This window comes from Pseudorca crassidens, chromosome 1, assembly GCF_039906515.1.
Source record: "Pseudorca crassidens isolate mPseCra1 chromosome 1, mPseCra1.hap1, whole genome shotgun sequence".
In the NCBI taxonomy this organism is placed as follows: domain Eukaryota; kingdom Metazoa; phylum Chordata; class Mammalia; order Artiodactyla; family Delphinidae; genus Pseudorca; species Pseudorca crassidens.
In genome coordinates this window covers 185,747,458-185,775,142 of record NC_090296.1, presented here as the reverse complement: position 1 = coordinate 185,775,142, position 27,685 = coordinate 185,747,458, and the positions used below count along the sequence as shown (strand labels likewise).

At 44.8% G+C, this 27,685-nt stretch overlaps 1 protein-coding gene across 2 annotated transcripts in view; it reads left to right on the top strand.

Moving 5' to 3' along the window:
- Positions 1-23,250, top strand: part of PIP4K2A (phosphatidylinositol-5-phosphate 4-kinase type 2 alpha) — a 177,685-nt gene extending 154,435 nt beyond the window's left edge. The window contains exons 7-10 of one of the 2 annotated variants that reach the window (XR_010934027.1): positions 7,968-8,081; positions 16,583-16,826; positions 18,341-18,557; positions 21,060-23,250. Coding sequence is in view for 1 of the 2 variants with exons in the window: in XM_067702995.1 (XP_067559096.1) it covers positions 7,968-8,081; positions 16,583-16,826; positions 18,454-18,557; positions 21,060-21,140 (543 nt within the window). In the remaining variant the exon portion in view is untranslated. The remainder of the gene's footprint in view (positions 1-7,967; positions 8,082-16,582; positions 16,827-18,340; positions 18,558-21,059) is intronic. The other variant, XM_067702995.1, reaches the window with a different exon arrangement.
- Positions 23,251-27,685: the final 4,435 nt, after the last annotated feature.

Genomic DNA, 27,685 nt, shown 5'->3' with positions numbered 1-27,685 from the left:
TTAATTCTTCTAGGTCTTTGTTAAACGTTTCTTGCATCTCCTCAATCTTTGCCTCCATTCTTTTTCTGAGGTCCTGGATCATCTTCACTGTAAGTCTGAATTCTTTTTCTGGAAGGTTGCCTATCTCCACTTAATTTAGTTGTTTTTCTGGGGTTTTGTCTTGTTCCTTCATTTGGTACAAAGTCCTCTGCCTTTTCGTTTGTCTTACCTTTCTGTGAATGTGGTTTTCCTTCCACAGCCTGCAAAACTGTAGTTCTTCTTGCTTCTGCTGTCTGCCCTCTGGTGGATGAGGCTGTCTAAGAGGCTTGTGCAAGCTTCCTGTTGGGAGGGACTGGTGGTGGGTAGAGCTGGATGTTGCTCTGGTGGGCAGAGCTCAGTAAAACTTTAATCCACTTGTCTGCTGATGGGTGGGGCTGGGTTCCCTCCCTGTTGGTTGTTTGGCCTGAGGCCACCCAGCACTGGAGACTGCCCGGCTCTTTGGTGGGGCTAATGGTGGTCTCTGGGAAGGCTCACACCAAGAAGTACTTCCCAGAACTTCTACTGCCAGTGTCCTTGTCCCCATGGTGAGCCACAGCCACCCCCCACCTCTGCAGGAGACCCTCCAACAGTAGCAGGTAGGTCTGGTTTGGCCTCTTTTGGGGTCACTGCTCCTTCCCCCTGGGTCCTGATGCGCACCCTACTTTGTGTGTGCCCTCCAAGAGTGGAGTCTCTGTTTCTCCCAGTCCTTTTGAAGTCCTGCAATCAAATCCCACTAGCCTTCAAAGTCTGATTCTCTAGGAATTCCTCCTCCTGTTGCCGGACCCCCAGGTTGGGAAGCCTGATGTGGGGCTCAGAACCTTCACTCCAGTGGGTGGACTTCTGTGGTAAAAGTGTTCTCCAGTTTGTGAGTCACCCATCCAGCAGTTACGGGATTTGATTTTATTGTGATTGCGCCCCTCCTCCAGTCTCATTGTGGCTTCTCCATTGTCTTTGGATGTGGGGTATCTTTTTTGGTGAGTTCCAGTGTCTTCCTGTCGATGATTGTTCATCAGTTCCAGACTCTGATTTTTATGAAGTTACTTTGGCAAGCCTGATGAAAAGGGGCTTATACTTTCTTTGCAAGTTTATTTTTATTCAGGTGAGCTTGGACTAACAAGTAAATCAGGAACATAATAAGCAGTCCCTAACTTGAGACAATAGTTAGTACATGTTTTTTATGTTGTGCATTCAGCTCTGAGTGTCATAATATGGCCCATCAAAGGGACACCAGGCAGCAATCTTAGATGTCGAAGGTTACAATTAGACTTTTTAAAAACAGGTTGTCCAATGAGCACATTGAGGAAAAGTTCGTTTCTTTCTGAAATACAAGTCCTGTAATCACGGAGCGCTATGCTATGCGTTATCCTTTGCATTGAAACCTTCTGGGGCCAGAATCCTGTTTGCATTAAACACTCGAGTGTGACAGAAGTACATTCCATCTTTCTGTTAAGGTTTCCATGCTTAAACGTGACTCTGTATTATGTAAATTTTGGCTCTGTGCATTTTAAGTACATGTATTCTTTTTCTTTTTCCTGTTAGTGGCAATTTAATAGACTCTTTGTAAAAGTTAACTGTATAATGATGTTAAATCCAGTACATTGTAGTTTGAATTCTGTATTTAAAGTTTATGGCTGTAAATATAGATTTTAAATATTTGATTTAAAAATTTTTGAGTCATCCAAAAGACATTTTAGTGACATTAAAGATCTAATTAAGATTTCCATGTAATTTCTGGCTTTACTAACTCTTAACACATTCAGTATTACTAAACTCCATGCAAATAACAGCAATCACGCACCAGGTCACAGAACCCAATGAAATAGTTAGATATTACAAACAGCTTAACTTCTTTTTGAAACAGAAGATTTAAATCCTTTTGATAAGCATTATCTTTTGTTTTCAGAGAATGTGCAAAATTTAGTAATTTAAAATTTTAAAGTTTATAAAAAGTGCTAAATATTTTTATATTAGAAGGGAAGTTCTAATGCCTTGTCTTTTTAAAAAACCTCCTGTCTACCGTTCTAACGGGAGGAAGCAGAGCCCCGTGCTTCCTTTGCCCTCCTGGAATCTAATTTTCTCTCTGGCCACTGCATTTACGCCTGGGTCTTTGCCGAGCTGGCCACAGAGGCACAGTTCTAAAAACGAAAGCTCTGGACTTTGTAGCTCTTCGTTCTGAACATTTTTCCTTTTTTAATCTCAAACCCCTAGCCAAATCTCTCCTTAGAGATCATTTATATCTTTTATTGAACCCTAAGGAATCCTTATATTCAGAAGCATTTATACATTTAGAATACTATCCACACATTGGTTATCTTCAAGCCCTGATGCAGTTGTGTGTATACCTCAACTCTCAGGTCCACTTGTGTTTTAGTTGCACATAAAGCATCTTTGACCATGACTGACACTGTTAATAGTGTGTTTCTTACTATTGAAGAATATGGACTTGCCAAGCGACAGCCTATATAATACTGTGCCTTAAAAGAAACTAAAAACTGGAAATTCCCTGGGGGTCCAGTGGTTAGGACTCAGCGCTTTCACTGCATGGGCCCAGGTTCGATTCCTGGTTAAGGAACTAAGATCCCACGAGCCACAAAGCGCAGCCAAAAAAAACCCCAAGAAACAAAAGACTTTTCACCCAATAATGTAGTTACAAATGCAGGGGCGGGAATGTTTATAATGAAACAATTTTCTTTTTACAGCTCATAGCAAGTGAAGTGTTCCCAAGGAGCTTGTTACTTTCTAGTTTTGGGGTTGTTTTCTGGCTACTGGGATCCAACTAGTGAATTTTTGCTTTAGGTCAGCAAAATCACATTCACTAAATTACCCACTATTATCACCTACTTGCTGAGAAAAACTAAACACGTGAAAAATTAAGGTAAAACAAAAGTCAGCAAACTTCTCTCTTTGGCCATAGATATCGAAGTATTTTATTCCATAGTAATAAAATATACTTTATTACCCTAAAAATTTAACTTACCCAATTATTATAAAGCAACATTTTATTCTCACTTGGGTTTCAGTGAGGTTTTCTGGCTAGGGAGAGCTTTTGCGGTGACGAGAGGTCTTTCTGACCAAGAGAATTCACAGTCAAGGTTTGGACAGCAGCCACGGTAGGGGCTTATGCCAATGTAGCCTCTAGTGCACCTTGTCTGATACAGTGAAGTGAAATGACCTTGCACTTGTGTGTGCTAGGTGTGTGTGCAATAAGGAAAGTATCTTCAGAACTTAAAGGCCGTGTGTAGAAAAGTCACGTGAGGTTTGTGCCTAATAATAAAACCTGAAAACAGGCAATTTTAAACATGGCTTAGGTTACTGATATCCCAAATTTAAAGAGCCTACTTTTAGAAAATCAGGAAGGCTAGAAGACGATGGGCAAGTCTGTATTCTTTAGTAGTTCAAAACACTATGTAACAGTATTGGTCACGGTCAAAGCTAATGTGTAACTAAGACGCAAACTAATATCTAGTGAGTTCTCATTGCCAAGCACTGTCATTTCATTCACACGCTAACCCTATTGGATAGGTATTATTAATATTCCACTATATAGATGAGGAAACTGAGGTTTGGACAGATTGAGCAGCTGGGTCTAAACACCTCAACTATTATAAAAGTGTTAAATGTGCTTTAAAAATATGCAACTTTAAAAAAAACCTTGCTCTGAATTCATCAGTGATGAACTTTTCTCTAGATACACACGCCATACTTGAGAATATGACCAGCAAATAACAAGAATATTTATATATAACTCTCTACATGGCAAGCAGGGCGCTAAGCTTTTTAGGTGTATGAATGGGTATAGTCCTCACAGCAGTGTGGTTTGCTAACCCCCATTTAAAGATGAGGAAGCCAAGTCACAGAGAGGTTAAGTAACTTACTCTAAGTCACACAGCTAATAACTGGAGCAACTGAGATACAACCCTGGCGGCCTGGGTCCAGTCTGTGCTCAGAAGCTCATGCTTCAGTGTCCCAAGTAGAAATCTGGGCCATACTGAATCTACGTGGGGTCTGGCATCCCCCAGCATTGAAAGTGCCAGGGATATTCACTCTGCCAATTTTATCCACACAACAAAATAAGGATAGCTCGGTTGCAGGGGGACTGACATCGCTCTGCTTACGCCTTTAGCTGTGTTTGTACATTGACACATCACATTAGTAGAGATGAATGCCATTTTGAGTCCAACCCACCCTAGTCCAATCACTTCCTGCAAAAGGAACTAGCCTTAGACTTGGGCTGTGCTGGCCTTGGTCCTGGGTTTGGTTGTACGCAGCCTCACTCCCCTGGCCAGGCTGGACAGACTGGGGAGGGCCGTGTAGGAAGAGCAGGCCCATCGCATGCCTCAGCCTCCTCGGTGCTGCCTCCCAGTAAGTACCACATGAGGTACTGCAATTCCCCATCACATTTGGAGGCTGCCAGTCTACGTGAAACTGGCCAGGAAAACTTAATTCAGAGCTAATAAGTGAAGACTCCACCTACGACCACTTCAGAAAGGTGGCTGACCGCTGGCTGGAGGCCGGCATCCGAGTCCACAGTTCAGAAGTGTTTCTGAGCTGATGTCTTCAGCCCTGGTGTTTGGCTGGTATCTGCATTGAGCTAGAAAGGGTATGAAAGATGCCCATTAAAGGAACCAGACCCAGTGACTTTGACGCTTTCAAAACTCCCCGCTAAGTGCAAGTAATTCAGTGTCACAAAACAAAGGGTGGGACCGGTTGCTGCCCACGATTACTTCTGTGCTGCTCTGCAGACATCACCTTTGTGGGCAGTGTCACACCGAGAGTTTATGATGTTCATTAATTCATAGCAAAACAGTTGCCCTCAAAAAAAAAAAAAAAAAGTGTGTCTTTAGTATAAATGCTGCTCATTATCAGAGGGATAGATTGACATTTTTAAGAAGCCAGGCAACAAGGTTTTCTTGAGGGTGCGTTACTGTCAGGGGACTTCATCCTCGTCATTCAGTTTTTAGTAGAAAAAGTTCATCTCTGTTTTTAAACATCTTCTATGCAGCATTACTGAATGCTCACGGCAGTGACGACACTAACCACTTGCCTCACTATTTAAATGTCACAGGGGTTTTGGTCGAATCCTCAGTCATTCAGCTAAAGGTCGAGTTGTACTAAGAGTCAGGCAGCCCGGGTCCGCATCTCAGCGCAGGAACCGGCTTACCAGCTCCACTTACCAGGCTGTGAGACCTTAGCTGTGTTGTCTCACTTAACCCAGTTTCCATGTTGGTAAAGTGTGGATAGTAAGAGTTAAGGTTGTTTCGAAGAGTAAATGAGATAATGCACTTAAATAAATAGATGCCTGTCAAGGGCTTAGCAGGGTCTCCCCCTTCTACACATATGCAAACGGCCTGGAGGGGCTCCAGAAACTGGCCCCTGGCAAGTAAGGGGTGGATGGAGGGTGGGAACCTCAGGATTCATGTCTCCAAAACCCTGTGCTCCTAAAGCCTCTGCCATCCTGCTGACACCGGGGGGTAGGCATTGGTGGACCAGTGCTGGGTTCCTCTGGCAGCTGCCCTAAGGACCGGCCTGCACCTCTTGAGCCTTTCAATACGCCCTTAAGTCTTTTAACCAATCTGGTTGCCCTTTTTTGAATTTGATCCAATCTAAATTCAACCCTAGTGCCTGCGAAATTCACAAGTAAGCCTAGTAATAAAGTACAGGGTGTCCAGAGTGTTATGAGGTAGGATTATACTCTCCCTGTCACATGAGGTAATGCTGCTGGGGTGACCCTGAAATGGCATTCATCTGCATTAATGAGACTGCTATCACCAACACGGGTCGCTTACCGCTGTCTGTAGCCTGTCATCCCTGCCTTCAGGTTTCTCGCACACACGCACCCACGCACAAAAACCCCTCTCCCCTGCTCTGCTTGCACATATAAAATAAGTTGCAGAATTCAGGCAGCTCTTAATCCTCAATGCCCCCAACCACACACCACCGTCCCCTAAACAGACAAATGCCCGAGCTGTCCAATGCTTGGAGAATCATGACCCTCTCCATCTCCTGTGTTTGTGCATAAATCTGGCTTCAGCGCTTTCTAAAGCACCCCAGTTTTGTACCTTTGACAAAGCTGCTCCGCTAGCCTCTGAGTTCGTTAAACTTCAGATCCTTGCATTTCATTCACTGTGAAACTATGTTTCAGTTCTAGGAAAAGAACGTCAGGTCTGTGTGCTTGACTCAAACATTTAACATTAACACGCCATCTTCACATTCAGGGTTTTCTTTCACATTTTACATTTTTAAATGATTAATGATGAATTTACAGAGTTAGTCTACCAGGCCCCTCCCTAGTTTTTGTGTAGAATGGCACTGCATCTCATTTCCCCAGACTCTGACTCGGCATAAAATATTTGAAAGTAGACCCGTCTCTCCCTAAGAACCGTATTCTTTATCTATAGGCCTCACAAACTCATGCTGCCTTGTTTTCTTACCTCCTTGCTTCGATGTGTCTCATACAAGATTACAAACTCCTTTAGAATAGAAATGTTGACCTATTCATTTTTATATTCCTATACGTGACATTCAGTAACCGCTTATTGAATGGGATCTCTGGATTTCTGAGCTTTGCTATACCTGCTTTGTAAGGATAATTATTTTGGCAATAGTTATATCGAATTTGAAACTCACAAAACTGCATTTTCTCAAAGTTAAAATGAGTAGCAAAGCTAATTTAGAATTGCATAATATACATGCATGTGTGTGTGTGTGTGTGTGTGTGTGTACAGATAGATGTGAGTAGTCTACATACATGTGTGTGTACCTTACAGAAAGAAAGGAAAAAGTGAGCAGTTTAGGGATTTGGATGGTGGTTCAGTAGACAGATGTACCCAGTGAGCTTTTAATCACTCTGAATGAGGGGGAGGTAGTGTGGAGACCAGGAAGGACAGTATGTTCTTTCCTTTTTTTTTCCCTCCCCATTTAGTTCACACTATGGAAAGGAGGCATTCATTAGTATACTAAGAAAGGCAATGTATTATGTTGGATTCCTTTCAACTGGAAGACATAAGCAGGAGTGGTTATTTCTTATAAGGTCAGCCCAAAGGTGTGGGGAGGGGTTTTGAACTCTCCCAGAATGCAGGTTGCACGAAGTTGAATAACCCACACTATTTTAAAGCTATAGGCCTCTATTATTTTATATGCTGCAGTACAAGCTGGTTTTTTGGTTGTTCTCTTTGCCTGTGACCCATGTTTTGATAATCACGCATTACTTTGTGTTGCTCAGCCTAAGCATAGCTTAGTTGCCAGCTCACTACCCTCTCGTTTATTTTTAAAGGGTAGAACTTCTCATCTTAATATGCTTTACTCTAGAAAACATTTTCCTTCGATATTGCCCAGATGCAAACAGAGTTTCCTTCTTGGAGCGGTGTGCAGGAAGGCTTAGAAGGGCAGATCGCTAACCTCTGGCTGCATATCCTCCCTGACTCAGAAATTAGATAGGATTATAGGTGGTGCTTTTCTGAGCAAGACAACATGTTATTTGTAACATGAACCCAGCAAAGGCTATTCCAAAAGTGTGTGTGTTGTCAGGGACGGGTGGAGTTGGGTTATACCAGTAAGAAAATTGAGGGTTCCTGACAAAGAATTCCAAGGGTATGAATTCTATACCTAGGAGACTTCTTGTGAATCTTCTTTAAGAAAGTGAATCTAAGAAAGCAGTCAGGTTCGTTCGTATGAAAACCATGAAATCTGTTACAAAAGCCTCATAATATTGGAGTACACCTGACCCTCCATTCCTAGTGGAAATGCTTCCAGTGGTCATAGCTCACTGGTGCCCCCTTGCGGCACTCAAGCTACCTCACATGTCGTTGCCTTGGGTAAGACCTCTGCGGTGAACAGGGCAGATTCAGCTTCCAAGAGTGGAAACTTAACCTCCAGGATTGGAGGGCATACATGTCTTTTAGATTTTAGTCAAGCTTCTTTCTTATTCTTCTTCTTTTTTTTTTTTTTAGGCCAAAGAACTGCCAACTTTAAAGGATAATGATTTCATTAACGAGGGTCAAAAGATTTATATTGATGACAATAACAAAAAGGTATTCCTGGAAAAACTGAAGAAGGATGTTGAGGTAAGAAAAAGAAACTCAGCATAAGGGACGGCCCATTGTATGAATGTCAGCAGTACTGGGTTTTCAGGAGCTCTTAAAACCGTCTATTTAAATCGGCAACCGAGGCAAAAACATATGTTGTACATTATCCAAAGCAGATATAAACAGGTATATCTCATATGTGATCTGGTTTAAAAGAGAAGTGTGCCAATTCAGCAGCTCCCCCCTTTAGAGGACAAACAAAAGCAAGCACGCGGCGTCTTCTGGTCTCCCCTCCCTCCGGTACCCGTCTTCTCTGTTGGGTAGGGGGGTAGACTGACTGCCCACGGCAGCCAGGGCTGGGGCCGAGGGGACTGAGGGCATTCTGTCAAAGAGCACAGCGTGTCGACAAGTGGATAGTAACTACCTGAATTTGGGGATTTCTCCATCTGAACCACATCTTGGTGTTGCAAAACCCAGCCTCAGTTGCTTAGTGCTTCATATTTGCGCCAGCCTCTGTGGAGTTAGTGACGTTGGGCCCATCAAGACAGCCTTGCCACAGCATGGGAATGGCACAAAGGCAGTTTAGGACACCAGGGTCATGGGGGATGTTGTGAGAAATAAAATACTATGTGGAAATGGGCTTTGAGTCTGTAATGGAGCTCTCTTTGTAAATGCTGTTTTACGAATTAAAAATACACCTTTCCCTGTCTTCCATTTATTGTAATGGCATTGCAGTTCTCCCACCGAACTTCCTTATATATAATTCTTCTAGAAATAAATTCAGGAAAAACGTTCTTTTCTTGAAGTTTGTTAGGTTACAAAACAGTGCAAGGAGAGTTCTAATTTAAACAGTTACTAAGCTATGTTTTTCTTAGCTGTTACTTTTTTTTTTTTTGCGGTACGCGGGCCTCTCGCTGTTGTGGCCTCTCCCGTTGCGGAGCACAGGCTCCGGACGCGCAGGCTCAGCGGCCATGGCTCACGGGCCCAGCCGCTCCGCGACATGTGGGATCTTCCCGGACCGGGGCACGTACTCGTGTCCCCTGCATCGGCAGGCGGACTCCCAACCACTGCGCCACCAGGGAAGCCCTCTTAGCTGTTACTTTTGTTCATGTGTGTGCAGTTTTTGTTTTGGTTTTTTTAACTTTGAAGTACAGTTCTCCACATACCAGTACAGATCTGCTCCTCAGAGAGGCTTTGTGGAAAGATTTTCCTGTGTCATTAAAAACAAAATGACTTGGGAGTTCCCTGGCGGTCCAGTGGTTAGGACTCGGTTCTTTCACTGCCGGGGCCCAGGTTCCATCCCTGGTCAGGGAAATAAGACGCCACCCCCCGGCAAGCCCAGCCACATGGCCAAAAAAAAAAAGAACCCAAACAAAATGACTTGGGCCAAAGAACACATGTCATGGATTAGATTATATCCCCCATGAGGGTAGAAGCAGTATTACAATTTTCTTTTTAATCTTCTAACATCTTTCATTGCAAGACATGCAGACTGACCAAATTAGTTCATGATTATTTTTAGGTTATAAATTATTTTAAGAAATTTTTTTGCACTTTAACCTACATCATGTATATGCTTTGATTAGAACCTAGATATTGGTTATTTATGAAGGATACAAGTGTCTTTTTTTTTTTAAAGTTTTTCTCCAGTTTCTCATTATTAAGCATTTATTTTTCCTCAGTTGTCAGTGGTTTTTATTAAAATGCATATTAGCTAAGTATTTCCCTTTTACTTTGGGGTCAACTTGATCTGATAACAAAGTGACATAGGTAGACATGCTCTTTGAGAATTTTATTCATTATTCTGCAAGTCTTTGATCCCAAGAATCATATTGTTTTAGCAATTATGGTAAATAGGCCTTAGGGTTATCTGATCTGCTAGAAAGATGGTTTTTATCTTTTCTGTCGGCTGTATATTACTATGCTATTTAGACCCCACAAATAATGTAACTGAAGCCGTTCAGATTTACAGTTGAATTACACAAGGATTCTCTTCGCCCTTTCGTTGTCTCTAACAGTGTCTTGATTAGAGGATTTGGATAATTTTAACCCCATCCATGGCTCTCGCACTTAGCTGTTTTGTTGAACTGGAGGCAGGGCATAAGGCGTTCTTTCATTTTAATAAATTCTCAATGGTCGGTAAGTGTCTAGTTTTGAAATTCATGCAGAAGCATTATTAAATTTTTAAGCAGGTAATTATGGTGAAGTAGCTTGACATCTGATCTTGATAATGAGACTAGAATGTAATCTCGTTTCATTTTTCCATCAGGTCCATGCTTTCTAATTTAGCTGGCCGGCCTGTTTAAGTACAGGATTTGGGGGTTGGGGGTTGACTCAATGCTTTAAGTAAAAGATGAGTTTACTACAGCTCAGTAAATATTTTTGTAGGAAAATTAGAACCTAGGGGCTTTTTTCTGCGTTTGAAATTCTGTTCTATTCATATGCCGCTCAAAGTACTTTAGTTCTGATAGCTTTACACATGAGTATATGTGAACCCTTTTCTCCAGAAGAAAGCACTCTACGGAGAGTGAGAAGTCACTTTTGCCCTCTGACCCGCTTCTTGTCCGCTCTGACCAGGGCCCACGCTTATCTCTCGTCGGCTCACACTGGGATCCAAATTTCACACAATGCAAAACTGTGCTTTGTGTCCTGTGGCATCCGCCCCATCATAGGCCATCTCATCCCTCACGTCTTGGGTCGGCGGTAGGGAGGGGGCACTGTGGGTAGCAGGATGGTTGGCGGCCAACACTTACAGAGCGTGTAGAGCGTAAGTCCTTCCTGTGCAGTCATTCTCTCCCTTCATTCTTCTAACTCCTTGAGGCTGAGTGCTGTTATCCCAATTTATGGATGAGAAAACTGAGCCCAGAGACACTATGTAATTTGCTCAAAGACACACAGCTACTAAATTCAGACTGGGATTTGAGGCCACTGGCAGCCACACTCCTAAACTGCTGATATAACATGCAGATGTTATAGATGAGACTGTTTTCAGATAAAGTACTCCAAGAGAGGATTATTACGGCTTTCAACAAGCGATTAAATATAACCGAAATAGGGATGGTTGGAATTTTAATCCTGCATCACAGATGTGTTGGGAGGTGGTGATTCAGCAGAACAAGTGTGTTAATAAACTTAGTAAAAAGTATATTCAAATCTGTTGTAAAGAAGTTTTTTTTAAATTTTATTGTAGTTGATTTAGTGTTGTTTGTGAATTTCTGTACAGCAAAGTGACTCAGTTATACGTATTCTTTTTCATATTCTTTTCCAGTATGGTTTATCACAGAATACTGAATATATCAGTAGTTCTCTGTGCTATACAGTAGGACCTTGTTGTTTATCCACTCTATATATAATAGTCTGCCTCTGCTCATCCCAAACTCCCACTCCTTCCCTCCCCCACCACCCCTCTTGGCAACCACAAATCTATTGTCTGTATCTGTGAGTCTGTTTTTGTTTTGTAGATATATTGATTTGTATCGTATTTTAGATTCCACATGTAAGTGGTATCTTACGGTATTTGTCTTTCTCTTTCTGACTTCACTTAGTGTGATAATCTCTAGGTCCATCCATGTTGCTACAAATGGCATTATTTAATTCTTTTTGATGGCTGAGTAGTATTCCACTGTATATAAATATATACCATACCTTTATGCGGTCATCTGTTGATGGACATTTAGGTTGTTTCCATGGCTTGGCTATTGTAAATAGTGCTATGAACACGGGGTGCATGTATCTTTTTGAATTATAGTTTTGTCTGGGTATATGCCTAGGAGTAGGACTGCTGGATCATATGGCAACTCTACTTTTAGTTTTTTGAGGAACCTCCATACTGTTTTCCATAGTGGCTGCACCAATTTACATTCCCCCCAACAGTGTAGGAGATTTCCCTTTTCTCCACACCCTCTCCAGCATTTGCTATCTGTAGACCTGTGAATGATGGCCATTCTGACTGGTGTGAGGTGATACCTTATTGTAGTTTTGATTTGTATTTCTCTAATAATTAGAGATGTTGAGCATCTTTTCATGTGATCCCTATCAAATTACCCATGACAGTTCCCACAGAACTAGAACAAAGAATCCTAAAATTTATATCGAACCATAAAAGACCCAGAATTGCCAAAGCAATCCTGAGAAAAAAGAACAAAGCAGGAGGCATAACCCTCCCAGACTTCAGACAATACTACAAAGCTACAGTAATCAAAAGTGTGGTACTGGCACAAAAACAGACATTAATGGAACAGAATAGAGAGCCCAGGAAAGAAAACACACACCTACAATCAATTAATCTTCAACATAGGAGGCAAGAATATAAAATGGGAAAAAGACAGTCTCTTCAGCAAGCGGTGCTGGGAACGTTGGACAGCCCCATGTAAATCAATGAAGTTAAAACACACCCTCACACCATACACAAAAATAAACTCATAATGGCTTAAAGACTTAAAAGGTATGACACCATAAAACTCCTAGACAAGATCACAGGCAAAACATTCTCTGACATAAATCGTACCAATGTTTTCTTAGGTCAGTCTCTCAAGCCAATAGAAATAAAAACAAAAATAAACAAATGGGACCTAATCAAACTTACAAGCTTTTGCACAGCAAAGGAAACCCATAAACAAAATGAAGATAACCTATGGGAGAAAATATTTGCAAACGAAGCAACGGACAAGGGCTTAATTTCCAAAGTATACAAACGGCTCATACAACTCATCAACAAAAAAACAAACAACCCAATCAAAAACTGGGAAGACCACCTAAACAGACATTTCTCCAAAGACAACACACAGAAGGAGAGTTTATTAACAGCTCCTTAGCCACAGTTTTCTAGAAGGGTTTGTGTGTGACAGGGCTCATAAAAACCTTGAGGGAGGTACTAGCTCAGATTTGGTATAATGAGGAATTAATTATGAAGGAAGCAGATTAGGTGGGATATTCCGAGGGAAAAAGAGGCTGATCAAGGTCTGGTGGATAATTATTAATTAGGAAAGCATGGGACCTAGAGATTATAAAGATTTTTAAATCTTCATGCTTTGAAACCTTATGTATTTAGAAATCACTGATTTGAGTTAGAAGCTTAAAGGGATGACAGAAAATAGCAAATGTGTATTAAGTTCCTAATGTTAGCTGGAGGTAGACCCTCCAGGGGGCCCTGAACCCCTCTTCTCTTTGGGGTCTGTCATCTTCAGCCCACAGTAGTTTTGTGATGCCCAGCAGGGACTTTCTCTAGCAAGAATCTCAGGTCTGCTGCTGCCTTGTGTTTCCCTCTACTTTAGAAGAGATTTTAAACGGCGTTTTATGACAGTAAGAGCTGAGGAGTCAATGGGCTCTTTAGCACATCTCCCCTCTTGGCCCACCTCACTCGAGCCCATCCCCATGTTTAAGTTACCTACTTGATGAAAAAAAGGTTTTTACCACACGAACAATGATAAAACCGCGCCCACTGTTACACGCAAGGCACTTTTCATGGCCTCCACTACATTCCCTCTAATCCTTTCCACACCACTGTGAGTTTAGTGGTGGTGTCCCATTTCATAGTTAGAATAACTGAGGCTCAGAGAGGTGAATTTATCATCAAGGCACAGAGCTAGTAACATAAAATTTAATTGCCCACCTGACTCCAAAACTTTTTTTAACATTTTTATTTAGGATTATCTGATACTTTAATGGGTCACCTTTATCAGCAAAAGCTACACTCTTAACCACTGTGCTGTCCTTGGTCTTTTCCATTTCTGTCTCAGCCACACAGATTTGAAGATTTATATAATCCCCATTTCTTATATAATCCCCATTTGGGGCTGCAACTGGTTTCCTTGATCTTGAGTATGTCAGAACAACTTCTTGTCAAGAGATGCATTTTTCATTTCACTGATAGTTTAGTGGGTGATGCTGGGAGCTAACTTCACTTCTATTTATTGAATACAAATGTTTCCTTACTGGGAGAGGAGCCTAAGCAGTGGTCTGACCACAGATCAGAGACCCAGGAAAGGAGCTCTGGGCCTGGCTGACGTTGTGAGAGCAGCACAAGTGCCAGGGGAAGACGTGGGCCTGGAGACCCATCCTACTTCATGTGGCAGTTCAGCCCTGGTCATCACCTCTTCCCTGCCTGACCTTTAGCAGGTTAATTACAGGCAGTCCCTTTTGTACTCTCATACATAAAGCACACCTGATAGTGTATTTGTACGGTCACCAATCTGAAGGTCAAACAAACCTACGTGTTAAAGAGAGATTCTGCTCTGCAGAGCAAAGATATATCGTAAATGGGGCTTCCCTGGTGGCGCAGTGGTTGAGAGTCCATCTGCCGATGCAGGGGACGCGGGTTCATGCCCCGGTCTGGGGGGATCCCTTGTGCCGCGGAGCGGCTGGGCCCGTGGGCCATGGCCGCTGAGCCTGCGCGTCCGGAGCCTGTGCTCCGCAACGGGAGAGGCCACGGCGGTGAGAGGCCCGCGTACCGAAAAAAAAAAAATATATATATATATATATCGTAAATCGTCTCGTTTTGCTTCCAGTAGGTGCTGCCTCTTACAGTCTCAAAGGAAGGTCTTTTTGTTGTTCTTTGTTTTTATTTGGTTTGGGTGGTTATTCGTCTTAGAGGAAAGGGTCAGGGGAAGTTAGGGAGAGGTAAGGAGGACTGGGGAAGAAGCAGCAGGCATCCTGTTCTCTTGTTCAATAAATACCAAGTAGCAACATCACTTACCTGGGAGTCAGGAGTGCAGCGAGGGTGTCACCGAACCAGGCTCGTTTGTGCCCGACGTGCAAGCCGAACGCAGAGACGCTGAAGTTTGCAGCAGAGAGGGTTTGTTCGCAAGGCAGCCAAGCGGGAAGAGCAAATCTCAAATTCGCCTCCCCAAGGCAAGGGGCTCGAGGTGTTTATGGGACAAGCAGCAGCAGTGCTGCCTGAGGCCCGGGGAGCGTGAGGAAAGGCGATTGGGAAAAGGTAGAGGAGTCGGCTTTCTGCACGGGCTTAACTAGGCTACTGGCCTCTGCGCGATCCAAGGGTGGAGCTTTCCATCCTCTGCACGTGTGAAAAGACCCTCACGCATGCCCAGTTGGAGGGTCAGTGTTCCTATCCAGTCTCAACCAACTAAGCTCAAACTAGACACAGCTGACTCCAAGTTTCTAGAAAGCAGCTGGGCAGATATCATTGTTTAGGCTACATGCCCCTTGGAGGACATGCAAGTCTTAAAAGACCTTGATTAGTGAAGGCAGGTGAGATGGATTTGACTAATAATGGCAGTTTCAAGGGCAAAATCGGCCAGAGCCCCGGTCCTCACGGGGCTGCGCTGTTTGGGGAAGATAGAAGTTACTCAAGTCATCTAATGAGTGTGCAGCTAAACCAGGTGTCCTTAAGGGAAAGTGTGCAGTGCACACATGCCCGGCAGGAATCGGGACAGGCTTCCGTGAGCAAGTGCCCTGCAGTTGAGACCTGAAGGTCAAGTGGGAGGTGAAGGAGCGCAGTGAGGGGGCCACAGGCCAGCACAGGGTTCAAGATGGCCCGAGAGGCGATGAGGCCAAACTACCCAGGTCCCGAGGACAGTGTTAGAGTTTGTTTCCACCCTGTGAGAAACGATACTCCACTGAAAGGTCTTAGGCAGGGGCGTGACCAGATCAAATTCTTCCCTTGCCAAATGACCAGAAGGGGAAGTTCAGGCAGCATGCAACCTTTGCCACTTCCCAGGGACCTTCCAAGGGCCCAGAGGGAGAAGCAGGGATGGGGCAAGGGGGCTTTTGCCTTGTTACCCTGCAAGCGGAGCAGGACCTGGCCCGACCAAGCCCCACCCACGCTGCACCCACTACACACATGTGGGTGGGAGATGTTGCCACCCGGCAATCCAGCTTCTCCAGCTGTGCCCAGACCTCTGGAGGGCATCCAGGGTACGCAGTGGAGGCGAGGGGAACGGGCCAGAGAGAGCCCCCAGATAAAGGGGGTCGGTCGGGGCAGGCACTGTGCTAGGCACGGGAGGGGGTGATGGAGGAGCGTCTCCGGCTCCCGCTTCCGTCAGAAGGAAGCCCCCCAGCAGGCCTGAAGGGCAGCGCTGAGCAGAGACACAGGCATTTGCTGGTTGGCTGGGACACTGATGCTTGTGCTTATTTGTGATGGACGGCATAATACTCTCCTCCACAGAGTGTGCTGCGTTTCAAAGTGCTTTTCACAAGCCGTTCAGGGGCTCCCCTGGAAGCTACGTGGGAGGTCCCTGGTTTCCCCATTAGCCAGTCTTAATTGTTCGGAGAAACGTTTTCTTCCCTGCGTCTCCTTGCTCTCTTGCTCTCTGGTGTAGTACGACCTCCACGTGATAAATGCATCCCTCCCAGCATCCCGCTTTGCATCTCAGGGAGGTAATCCTGGCTCTGAGCCAGCCTGAAGTGCGAGGCTACAGCTTTGGCTGGAGAGACTTCCAGGGACCGTGACAGCACCATTAAAGTGGCTCCTGGCTGCTCCTGGGGAAACCTTCTCGCCTCTGCCGCCCTTTTGTGAGCTTGCTGTCTTTAACTCTGGGGTTGTGTTTAAGGCATAACTGACCATGTCGCTTCCCACCTTCCAGTTTCTTGCCCAGCTGAAGCTCATGGACTACAGCCTCCTGGTGGGAATCCACGATGTGGAGAGAGCCGAACAGGAAGAAGTGGAGTGTGAAGAGAACGACGGAGAGGAGGAGGGGGAGAGCGACGGCACCCACCCTATTGGAACCCCTCCCGACAGTCCTGGAAATACGCTCAACAGCTCACCGCCCTTGGCTCCCGGCGAGTTTGATCCAAACATTGATGTTTATGGAATTAAATGCCATGAAAGTAAGTTGAGTTACTATCAACTCTTTTTGCCATTGGTTGGATTTTTCTTTTTGCATGATCTGCTGGTAATCATCACCCCGGTTAAAAGCATGCTGCCCTGGGGCTTCCCTGGTGGCGCAGTGGTTGAGAGTCCGCCTGCTGATGCAGGGGACGCAGGTTCGTGCCCTGGTCCGGGAAGATCCCACATGCTGCGGAGCGGCTGGGCCCGTGAGCCATGGCCGCTGAGCCTGCGCGTCCGGAGCCTGTGCTCCGCAACGGGAGAGGCCACGACAGTGAGAGGCCCGCGTACCGCAAAAAAACAAAAAAACAAAAAACAAAAAAAACCCGCATGCTGCCCCCTAAGACTCCTTCTCAAGAGTCCCAATCAATTGATTTCGGGACAAAGTATGTTAAAGGTAACTGTAACCTCTGGTTTTGAACTGTAATGTGATGAGGTCCTTGATTTGTGTGATGTTGAGGGAACAGAGTGAAACCACACAAGTGTGTGTTGTACATACACAACACACATATGCACATGCTTGTGTAAATGTCCATACCATATAAGGAATGGTTTAAAATATTCTTTTTCTTAGCTCTCTCTCTTTTATGTGGATCTCAAGTGTCACAAGTCTATCCTGAGCTAGGTACCTACGTGATCCACTCCAAACCCGCTGTGGACCTCGTGTAGGGCAGGCACCTCGTTGCTACCAGCCCTTTCCTTCTCAGGAGTGCTGAAGCTGGCCCAGGCTGTGGGATGAGAATCTCCAATTTGCTGCTGTGTCTGTCCTCTGCTCTTTCCCCCATTAAGGTGTCTGTGGCCCTCTTCTCTAAAGTGAGATCCATCTTTTTTTTTTTTTTTGCGGTACGTGGGCCTCTCACTGTCGTGGCCTCTCCCGTTGTGGAGCACAGGCTCCGGACGCGCAGGCCCAGTGGCCATGGCTCACGGGCCCAGCCGCTCTGCGGCATCTAGGATCTTCCCGGACCGGGGCACGAACCCGTGTCCCCTGCATCGGCAGGTGGACTCTCAACCACTGTGCCACCAGGGAAGCCTGTTACGTTTTTTATTTTGCTCAGCAAAATTGTTTCTTCAACACAGAAAATCAGATATAGTCAAATGTACTTTTTCGTATTATTCATAATTGCAACAGCATCATATTTGTGGAAATATGTAGAAGATGGGTACTGTAGGTGATATATGCCCTTATCCAGTTCTGATACTAGATCCAATGAGAATTAGTGAACAGCTCATTAGGAACAGTATGTAATGGTAGAAAGTATTAGGGAGCATAATTACTTCTACTTGTTTTAGAGTATTTTTTAAATAGCATTTTTCTTTATACCAAAGCAATACACAATCACTAAAGAAAATGAAGATTAACAAAAACAGTCTCAGCCTTGCACCTCTACTGGTGATATCCTGAGGTTATATTCTCTTTTTTACTTTTCAAATTGAGAGAGAACTGGGGACAGAAAGTTAAGCTGTTTCACAGGGATATGCAAGACTTTTGAAAAGCCTCTATTGCCTGTGTTTTCAGACCCCTTCGACCCCCGCCCCACTGAATCCCTCGCCTCTTCCTCCGTCAGCAGCTCGCACTCTTCCAGGTGCTGTCATCACCTGTCCCACAATCATCGCTCTCATCCCTTACAGATTCGCCTAGGAAGGAGGTGTACTTTATGGCAATTATTGACATTCTGACTCATTATGATGCAAAAAAGAAAGCTGCCCACGCTGCAAAAACTGTTAAACACGGCGTAAGTATCTCCGTTTGGTTTCCCTCTCTGCTCCCTGCTTCCTGTCGTGCAGGGACCAGCTCAGGTCCGCTCCTTTCCGCTGAGCTGCCCACAGGCCTTCATTGGCTCTGGTTCCCTGCAGGGGTCACGCTCTGATGCGGAGTCAGAGGCAGCACGCGCTCGGACCGCCGCTCCCAAGTCACTTAAACCCGGCGCGGCTCTTCTTTTCCCCACCGGGGTTATTAACAGACACATGCATCGTGAGAATATTACACAAATTCTTTTCTGTTCGAAAAATGTTTCAAAAGACAAAAGGGCTGAATGATGACAACTAAGTGTTTTAATATGAAATGTTCAGAACTGAAGCACTATTCTCTGCTTCAGATGCTTCCAGGATACACAATATTATATTCCTTTCCGCACAGCAGATTGTAATTTTTTCTACTACAGAAATTTGTTGAGTGCAGGCTCAAAGTTGAGTAATACGAACCCCTCACCTTTGCTGTCCTTGCTCAGAATTCTCAGTGTCCCGGCCTATGGTAACTTGTTGAGTCCCCGGGACGAGCCTGTGAGGGAAAACCAGTGCACTCCTGCTTACAGGTGAAGAAACTGAGGGCGAGAGCTTACTTGCCAGCCAGGATTGCGTCCTAGGCAGTGGTAGAGGGAGGGCTGCTCCTCAGGACCCAGCCCCACCCCCAGATCTCCCAGTGAGGCCCGCCTGGCCGGCTGGACTTCACAAGTCGTGAGTCTGCACTGTGTCTGCATCGCAGGGATCCATTTTGGCTTTCAGGCGCGCCAGAAAGGCCACAGACCCCATCCCACAGGGATGAACTTGTGCCCTGGCTCGTTCACACTGGCAGGAGAGATGCTTCCCCACAGTGTGGAGCCGACCAACACCCCGCAGAACATCAACCGCTACTAAAGGCTCTTTTTCTCTATTTTAAAGTCAAACAGGCTGTCGTGTCAGCAACGGAACCAGCCTAACACCATACCCCACTTGCCACAGAAATATTTCAGTCACACCGTCAACTATTTCTGGTGTGCCTGCTGTGTGCAGCGCACGGACCACGACCTACCCAGCCCACCGAACGCGTTAAGAATCCTCTATCGGTCAGAGAGAAGGGTACACAGCAGTTCTCACACGGGGGTCGGCACCGCGGCCTTCTGAGCACCATTTGCAAACTGTGTGCCTGACAGATGCACCACCCCTTTCCCTGATTCCGAGTCCAGCTCAGGAGGCTGGGGGAGGGGCCTCTAAGAGGCTCGGGTAATTCTGATGCTCCTCTCTGGTTGAACCACCTGGGTGTATTGCAAGGACAGAGCTGGGCCAGAATCCTATCTCACCTTTCCAGTGTGTGACCTGGAGGAAGCGCTTTGGCGCTTCAGTTCCGCCAGCTGATGAAGGGGTCCTAATGGCTTATTGATGAGATTTTTGTGGTGAACAGACTGAACAGTGGGGGGCGCTCCGTGTTTGTTCCCACCCCTCCTCAAACCTGCTGTGATATTCCAGACCACGTGCAGCTGGAAACACGCCATTGCAAACACGGCTTCATCTGCATCTCCCCTGTAAGTCACTAGCTCAGCTCCGAGACACGGCACACGGCCTAAAGCTGGGTGCAGTTTGTGTCGAGCTGCTGCTGGGAACCATTCTCTGCCTTCAAAACTGGGGCTCCTCCGTGGAGATCCCAGGGGCCCAGGCCAGGCTTGGAAATGACAGGTTCTCCTGTGAGCTGCGTGTGTAAAAACAGCCTCTGGTGACTTAGTAAAACTCTGGTCCTGACCTTTGTAGCTCAGGAGGCTGGCTGGTAACTGGGGGGGGTCTGCTGGCCCTACTGTGCTCTTGTCATAGGAAACCCCCCACTGAGCCTCTGCGAGGGGCCAGCTTCCCAGCTCCAAGCAGGTCTCTGTGAACGGGGACGATGGTACCCCCGTGCCCGTGCCCCTCGGGGGAGACGCAGTCACAGCGCTGTGTCTCGCCTGCTTACGGGGCCAGGAAAGAGCCCCGGCAGCTGACACCGCCCCTGCTTGCTGTGGCCGTCGCCCCTCATTTCTGAGCACCCAGCCGCTTACCTCGGTCCTGAAAAATGAACACGGTCCTTGTGTCCTTGCCATTGGAGTTTCCCTTTGGCCAAACGTTGCTGTTTGTGTCATTCTCAAGGAATCTCCAATCTGCTCTCTTGAGAAACAGAAGCATCCTCCCGTGGCTTCTGAACGTAGGCCACGCAGATTCCACATTTGACGGGAGCATCTCAAACGTGGTTGGTTGGATTTTTTTTTTTTTTTTAGTGGCAGCAGTCACAGTGTGTGTGACAGTGGCATCTGTTGGTTCTACGACTCTGCCTCGTTTTCACACACAGGTTCCTAAGAGCCTTGGCTATTCAGACCAATATCCAAGCTATTCTGAGTTACGAGTAGAGGCTGCACAGGTTTGAAAATGACTGGCTTCATATTCAGCTGCAGTGGAAGTTCCTGCAGCTACTGATAGTAATTCTGTCATTGTTCCTCTCCTCTCACGCTGCCCAGGCTGGTGCGGAGATCTCCACCGTGAACCCAGAACAGTATTCCAAGCGCTTTTTGGACTTTATTGGCCACATCTTGACGTAACGTCCTGCATGGCCGAAGACGGACGTGAGCGTGGGAAGGACAGAGGTGGCTTCGGCACAGGAAAAATGAAAACCAAATTCAGTGAAGCACACCTCCTCGTTTACATCTTCAGGCCAAGATGACTGATTTGGGGACTACTTGCTTTAACAGCTACCTGATATTTCCCAGCATCACTCTAGCTATTTCTGACTTGGGTGTGTATGTGGGGGGGCGGGGGGGCGTGCGCGCGCACGCGCACGTGAGCATCTTAAAAACTGATGGATTGGTTGATGGAAACCGACTTCGGTCAGAGTGTGTTTGGAGTAGTAACCCTCTGATTCCAGCTGTGGATGAACGGATGAATGAGTGAGTGAGTGAGTGAGCACATGCAGGGGGGAGGGGAGAAGGCGATGCGATGTCAGACCACCCAGGTTGGCACCACACGAGAAACTGTGGATCAGTTTATCTTTTGGAGTTGAAAGATGTGAGACGGTAATCGTAATAATAATGGAGATAATAATGATGATGATAATAATAATGATGGTGATTAAAAGGAAAAAAAACTTACTGCAGATGTTACACTTCTACCACGCACGCTGACACTCCTTAATAGTTGCACCCCGGGCGCTGGACGGAGGAGGCTGGCATCTCCCGCGCATCCTGGTTCAGGTGTCGGGACTCACGGTGTCTGGGGACAAAGGTCCCTCCTCCAGCAGGAAGCTGATGCCCCTAGTGTCTCTCTCTGTACATTTTCACCTCAGTAAATATGCCCAGGAACACTGCTTACTTCTCTTTTCTTGCCTGGAGCTTCTTCACTGACACACTCTTACGTTGCAACATAGTAATTAATGCTACAAAATAAAAATAAAGCTTACCTGAAAAGTGCAGTTTTGGGCAATGGCACCTACATCTCCCATGGTGGGAAGGTGAGCAAAGCATTTAGAACCCTCAATTTTCCAGTTAAACGGTGGTATTTTGTTACGAATTTGCCTTTAACTGAAACCCTCAATATTACTGTTTACATTATTAGGAAAACAGGGATATTTCTGAATCTAAAAATTTAGTGTACAGCATGTGATTTTTGAAGTTTACAGGTAAAGTCACTTTACAGTGTCGGTGAAATGCCTATCACATTCTGAAGTGTGTCCTGCAGTCACATTTTAATGGTAGGCGGTCTTTTACAGTAAAAGGAGAGGGGTTGTCTTCCTCCGATGCACATTTATCAACCTAATGGTTTTTTTTTTGTTTAAGAAAATGTTTAACCCAGATCTGGTTACACAAGTTCATTGCCCTAAACTGTGCTGACTGTGTCTAATCAAGTTATAAATTTCCAACATCGATCATGTATTTACCAACTTCCTGGCATTTTCTGAAAGGTGTCAAGCTAAAATATTAGACTTGCTTAGAGTAGGTTATCAACTCATACACTGTGCTAAAGCTGTGCCTTTGAAATTCTTTGTTTAAAACGTGAGATGATTTTTGTAGGCAGGTTCAGAAAAGAAAAAAAAAAATCCACCCCTCAGTAATTACTTACAGCTCAACAAATACCCCGCACCATACTGCCTCTGCCAGTGACTTTCCTTCAGGGCTTATCAAGTCTGCAACTGTGCCCAACGTATGTGGGTTTACTTCAGAAAACACCAGGTGACAGCAGCCGGCATCCTGGGAAGCCAGCAGCAACTGACTTCACAGAGATATGTTATCCTCAACGGACGATGTCAACAGCACTGTGACCTTGTTGTACAAATCTGTATTTTTTGTGTTTAAATTAATTGAGATGGTGATTTAGTATTTCCCCCCCCCCCCACCATTCATTCTGGCGTTGAGTCCCTTTCAGTGCTCTGAAGTTATGCTGTAGTTTCTTTGATCCAGGATTACAAAAGCGAGACCCTGAAGTAAAGAGAAGGTACCCGTACATTATTTGAGTAACTGTTTCCTTTGTGGCCAATCCGTGTATGCTTCTAGAAGTTTACAAAATGCTTTATTTTTGTCTGTAACAGTCTCTGTCATCCGTTCTGTTGATCAACTCTTCGGACAGAGTGAGGAAGTTTGCCTTGTATCTCCTAGTGCTAACAGTACACTCCAGTCATGAGCCAGGCTTTACAAAATAAAGCACTTTGATGACTCACAAGGTGGAGCCTTTGTGCCTCTCTCTCAATTGTGTGTCTCTCTCCCAATTGTGTGTCTCTCTATTGCAAACAAAGTTTAAATACTCGGGACTAAGAGTGTCTTTAGCTGATCCCTGAAGAAGTAAAAGTAAAATTGAGTCTTTTCACGAACTAGAGCTTTGCCTTCAACCTGTGAACTAGTTTATTAGTATAAATGATAGAGACTTCCATGACAAAATCAACTTACTGAAAGACGGACAGAGAAAAGAAATCTCTTCACTGAATACCCTTTAAAGTTACACAGTCTTATTTTTTAAATTTACCAACCATAGTTCCGTGTGTCAGCGTTTTTTTGGAACTTTACTGGTACACCATTGGTGGCTAGAAGGCTTTTTAGAGCGTTCCATTGTCACTGGTGCCAGGTGAGCAAACACAGTTCAGCTGTAGCACTTGTTTTGAAAATGCGTAACTGTTGTAACGCGATTGAGATGCGAGGGAATCATTTGAGCGCCATGCACTTTTCACATTTGCTGCATGCATGTTGGTCCTCACAGAACATTAGATGAACACGGAAGACGGCACCCAGCTGAACTGTGCCAGTAGGAACATGCCAGACACACCCTCAAACATCTACCTCAGCTCCACACACTGGGGGGCACAGTGGCCAGGACCTGGAGCTGTGACTGTGCCTCTGACCTCACATCACTCTCCCTTCCTCACTTCCAACAACCCAAGAGCTGCAGCCCTTCTGACGCCCACTACCCACGACCACAGGCATCCTCCAGGTCTTTTTCAAGATAATGTGCCACATTTATTGTGGTATTTATATATTTCCTGACCATTTAGTATGTTTAAAGCTGTGCTACTGTTTGTATTAATAGGCTCCTTTTTTTTCAGTGTATCACTAATGACATTTTCGGGTGTTGTGCCCCGATCCCATCATTCCCATGAGCTCTGTGGTTTTTACTGGGCAATTTTGCACAGAGCAGGGATTTTTAGGAACATATGTTACACTACAGCAGAGCTGACTGTGGTCAGCAGGGAGCTTAAATTCCATTTTCTTTGTGGAACACAGACATTCATTTTCATTTTGGTTATTTCATTTCGTGGGTTGAATTCACATTAGTCCCAGAAAATTGGTTATCGCTAATTCATAGAACAACCAGCGTTGGTCTGAAGCATTAATCCTTCATGCGGGACTTATGGAAACACTGGTTAAGGGTTAACTACAAGAGATTAGGAACTGTATATAATACTAGTGAAGTGGTAATGCATATAATATATAAATGTGTAAAATGAAGTGGGAGAGCGGAAAGAAGGCAAGGCCGAGAGGTTTAAGCCCTGGAGTTCCTAGCATCCATGGACTCTGGAGGCCCCAGCACCACTGCACACGGCCTCTCCAGGAATTCTGTAATCAACACAAAAACAGTGGTCATAGTGGGTGTCCTGCACGTGTACAGCCTTCTTCCAGCTCTTAAAATCACACCCCATCTCTTCCTCTCTCCCTATCTTAAACAGCACTTTACTCGGCTCCAGTCACGTGACTGCTTTGTTAAAAATGAAAGTTACCTCTGAAGGGCAGAAACCTGCCCGCCGTTTGGATTCCCGTGCACGGAGCTACCTGACTCGCCTGCTCGGTCCCGGCCCTGCTGCAGCCCCTCTTCACACGCGGCTGGCCTGGCTCTGCAACCGTCGGCGCACCGTAAAGTGGCCCAGAAGACCAGCGAAGTGTCTGGAAAAGGAGAATCGACAAGTTCCCGAGTGATTACTGAAAGTCCCTTCATAAACGGAAACCCCGTCATCTAAACCAAATGTCCTTCAGAAGTTTAGTCCTGTTTCTGTGATTCTGTGAAAATCCTGCCAAAGGGCCATTAACATGCCGTAGTCTATAATTTTCTCACTCTTAAATACTTGTTTAGTTTAACTTCATAAGAGAAGGACAAAGGTTAGGATTTCTCCGAATCCACCGTGATATGTCTGTGTTTTATGGAATCCTACACGTGCTGCTGGGAGAGGTTTCCCCAGATGAGGAAACCTTGGCCCAGAGAAGCTAAGGGACTTGTCCGAGGTCACATGAGAGTTGACAGCAAAGCCAGGGCTGGGACTGGGCTCTGCGGCAACTCAGGATTGAAAGTTGAATGTGTGAGCAACGGACCTGGTACCCCCTGGGGCTCCAGAGCTCACGGCCACCCCTCGTCTGTCAAAGCTCTTCTTTCACCTGTCCCTTCAGCTGCCTCTGGAGAGCCCTGCCTGGCATGCGCCCTCTGGAATTTTATAGCAAATGGTCCACACATTTCATTTTATGAGTGTCAATCTATATCATTCCATTTTCCTATCATTTTCTCCTAGTCCAACATCATTTTATTACTGTCACTTGACTTTTTAAATCAAAGGGTCTCACTGGGGAATATAAAAATATCCCTAGACCTACCGAATGGCAGTCTCTGGAGGTGGACCTTGAAAATCTATAAACGTTTCCCAGGTGCTTCTGATGCATGACCTGGTCTGGAAAACACTGTCTTGTGTTTTCCCTCCCAATGAACTGATCACTAATTTTAAATATTTTTTGTAATATGCTTCCCTCCCCCTCCTTCCTACCTCTCCCCCTCCCCCTTTTTCTGTACTTGTAATATATGAACAAAGTAGTTTCTTATTGATTAGAGCAGGGGTCAGCCAACCACAACCTGAAGGCCAAATCCAGGCCACCACATGATTTTTGTAAATAAAGTTTTATTGAAACACAGCCATGCCCATGCATTCACATATTTTCTATGGCTGCTTTCAAACCATAGTGGCAGTTTGTAGAGTTGTCCCTAAGACTGATGGCCCACAAAGCCTAAAACATTTTACTATGTAGCCCTTTTCAGAGAAAGTTCGCTGACCCCTGAAAGAGAGCCTCGTTTTAGTATCACAATGTAGTTTCTACAAAACCATGGACTTCAGCTACAATTATCTACATAGATCTTTCACCTCCCATCTGGAGACACTGAGATTTCTTTCATTCTTTTACTAAAGTTGTTGCGATTTCATGATTGCCCTTGGTTTTTACTGAAGTTATACTGTCCTTTGAGTTTGTTTTTCAGTAAACTGCTGTGGTTATTTAAATTAACATCACAGTTACCAGTGGAGCTGACTGTCTGAGACACCCATTTATAAAAGGGTCATAACTTCAAGTCATTCGGTCAGTTGGTTAAAGTCCTGTGAAAAAGGAGGCCTAAGTTCTTCAACATATGTGACATTTTCTTAAGAAACAACTTTAATATCTTCATACACACTTTAAAAATTTTTTTGGCCTCAGGTACTATTAGTTAAGGTCTCTGTGGCAACTAATACATGCTATTGCTATTTTTACTTAATTTTACCAAACCTCATAGTACTAAAATGTAAGAATTTGGTTACACTGTGTTTACCTAGTATTTTTTCCTCTTAAGCTTCTTGGTGGTCATGGGGGGGGGGGGGTCAGTGCCTTAAATGACCTCGGATAGTTTCCCCAAAATTCCAGAAAGGACCTTCTTCTGGCTTTGGTTGTACTTATATATCCCCAAACCAGGGTTTGACCAGGCAAAATAAGGGAGTTTTCCATTTAAATTCTGAGAACTGAAATCATCCTTCTCCCATCTGCCCTCTTTTTTTTTTTCCACCAGACTGTGGAGTTGATTTCCTAAAAATTAGCAGGTCTTTCTAAGTCTCTAAAGATAAATGAATAAAGAGTGAATAAAACATGTTACTGCAGTGAATGCAGATGCACTGCTGGGCATGAAAGCAGAATATCCTCACATTGTCAAACACAAGGCCCCCAAAATCAAACACTGAGCGTTTAACTGTGAAGTCATTCATTTTTTCCTTTAATATTTTCCTACATGGGCTTACTTAGTTTTTAACTAAACAAAATGCCATAAACTGAGCATCGCCTCTTCTGATCAAAAATAAGAAGCAGCAAAAATGCTAAAAATACACAGATGAATTGTGTGTACTGATCACAGCTCTAGAGACCAGACTCAGGGGCATCTGGGATTTGCTGACTGGGCTCACATCCACTGTTCCCATGTGGGTGGAGGATACATATGCCATTGATGTATAGATGTTCTTGGCTTCTTCCAGTCTTCTTGGCTATTCTGAATTATGTTATGTAAAATGGGGTTTACATCATCAATGTGATAAAACTTAATTTTGCAGTCTTTATAGTAACTCAGGTGTTTACGTTATGCTTTACAGTTTATAAAGCACTTTCCTTCATTTTCTCTCATTTAAATCTCATACCCATGGTTTTATTTTTATTACTATTCTCCTTTCACAATTGAGAACACTGAGGCTCAGACAGGTTGGTTAGCTCTGAGGTAGTGAGTCACAGAGCCAGGTGGTCTTGGCGTTCTCTGCACTGTGTCCAGTGTTCTTGGCACTACATCCCATCACCTCTGCTTTCATGTTTCCCAAACTATTAGATGTCCTATCCAATTT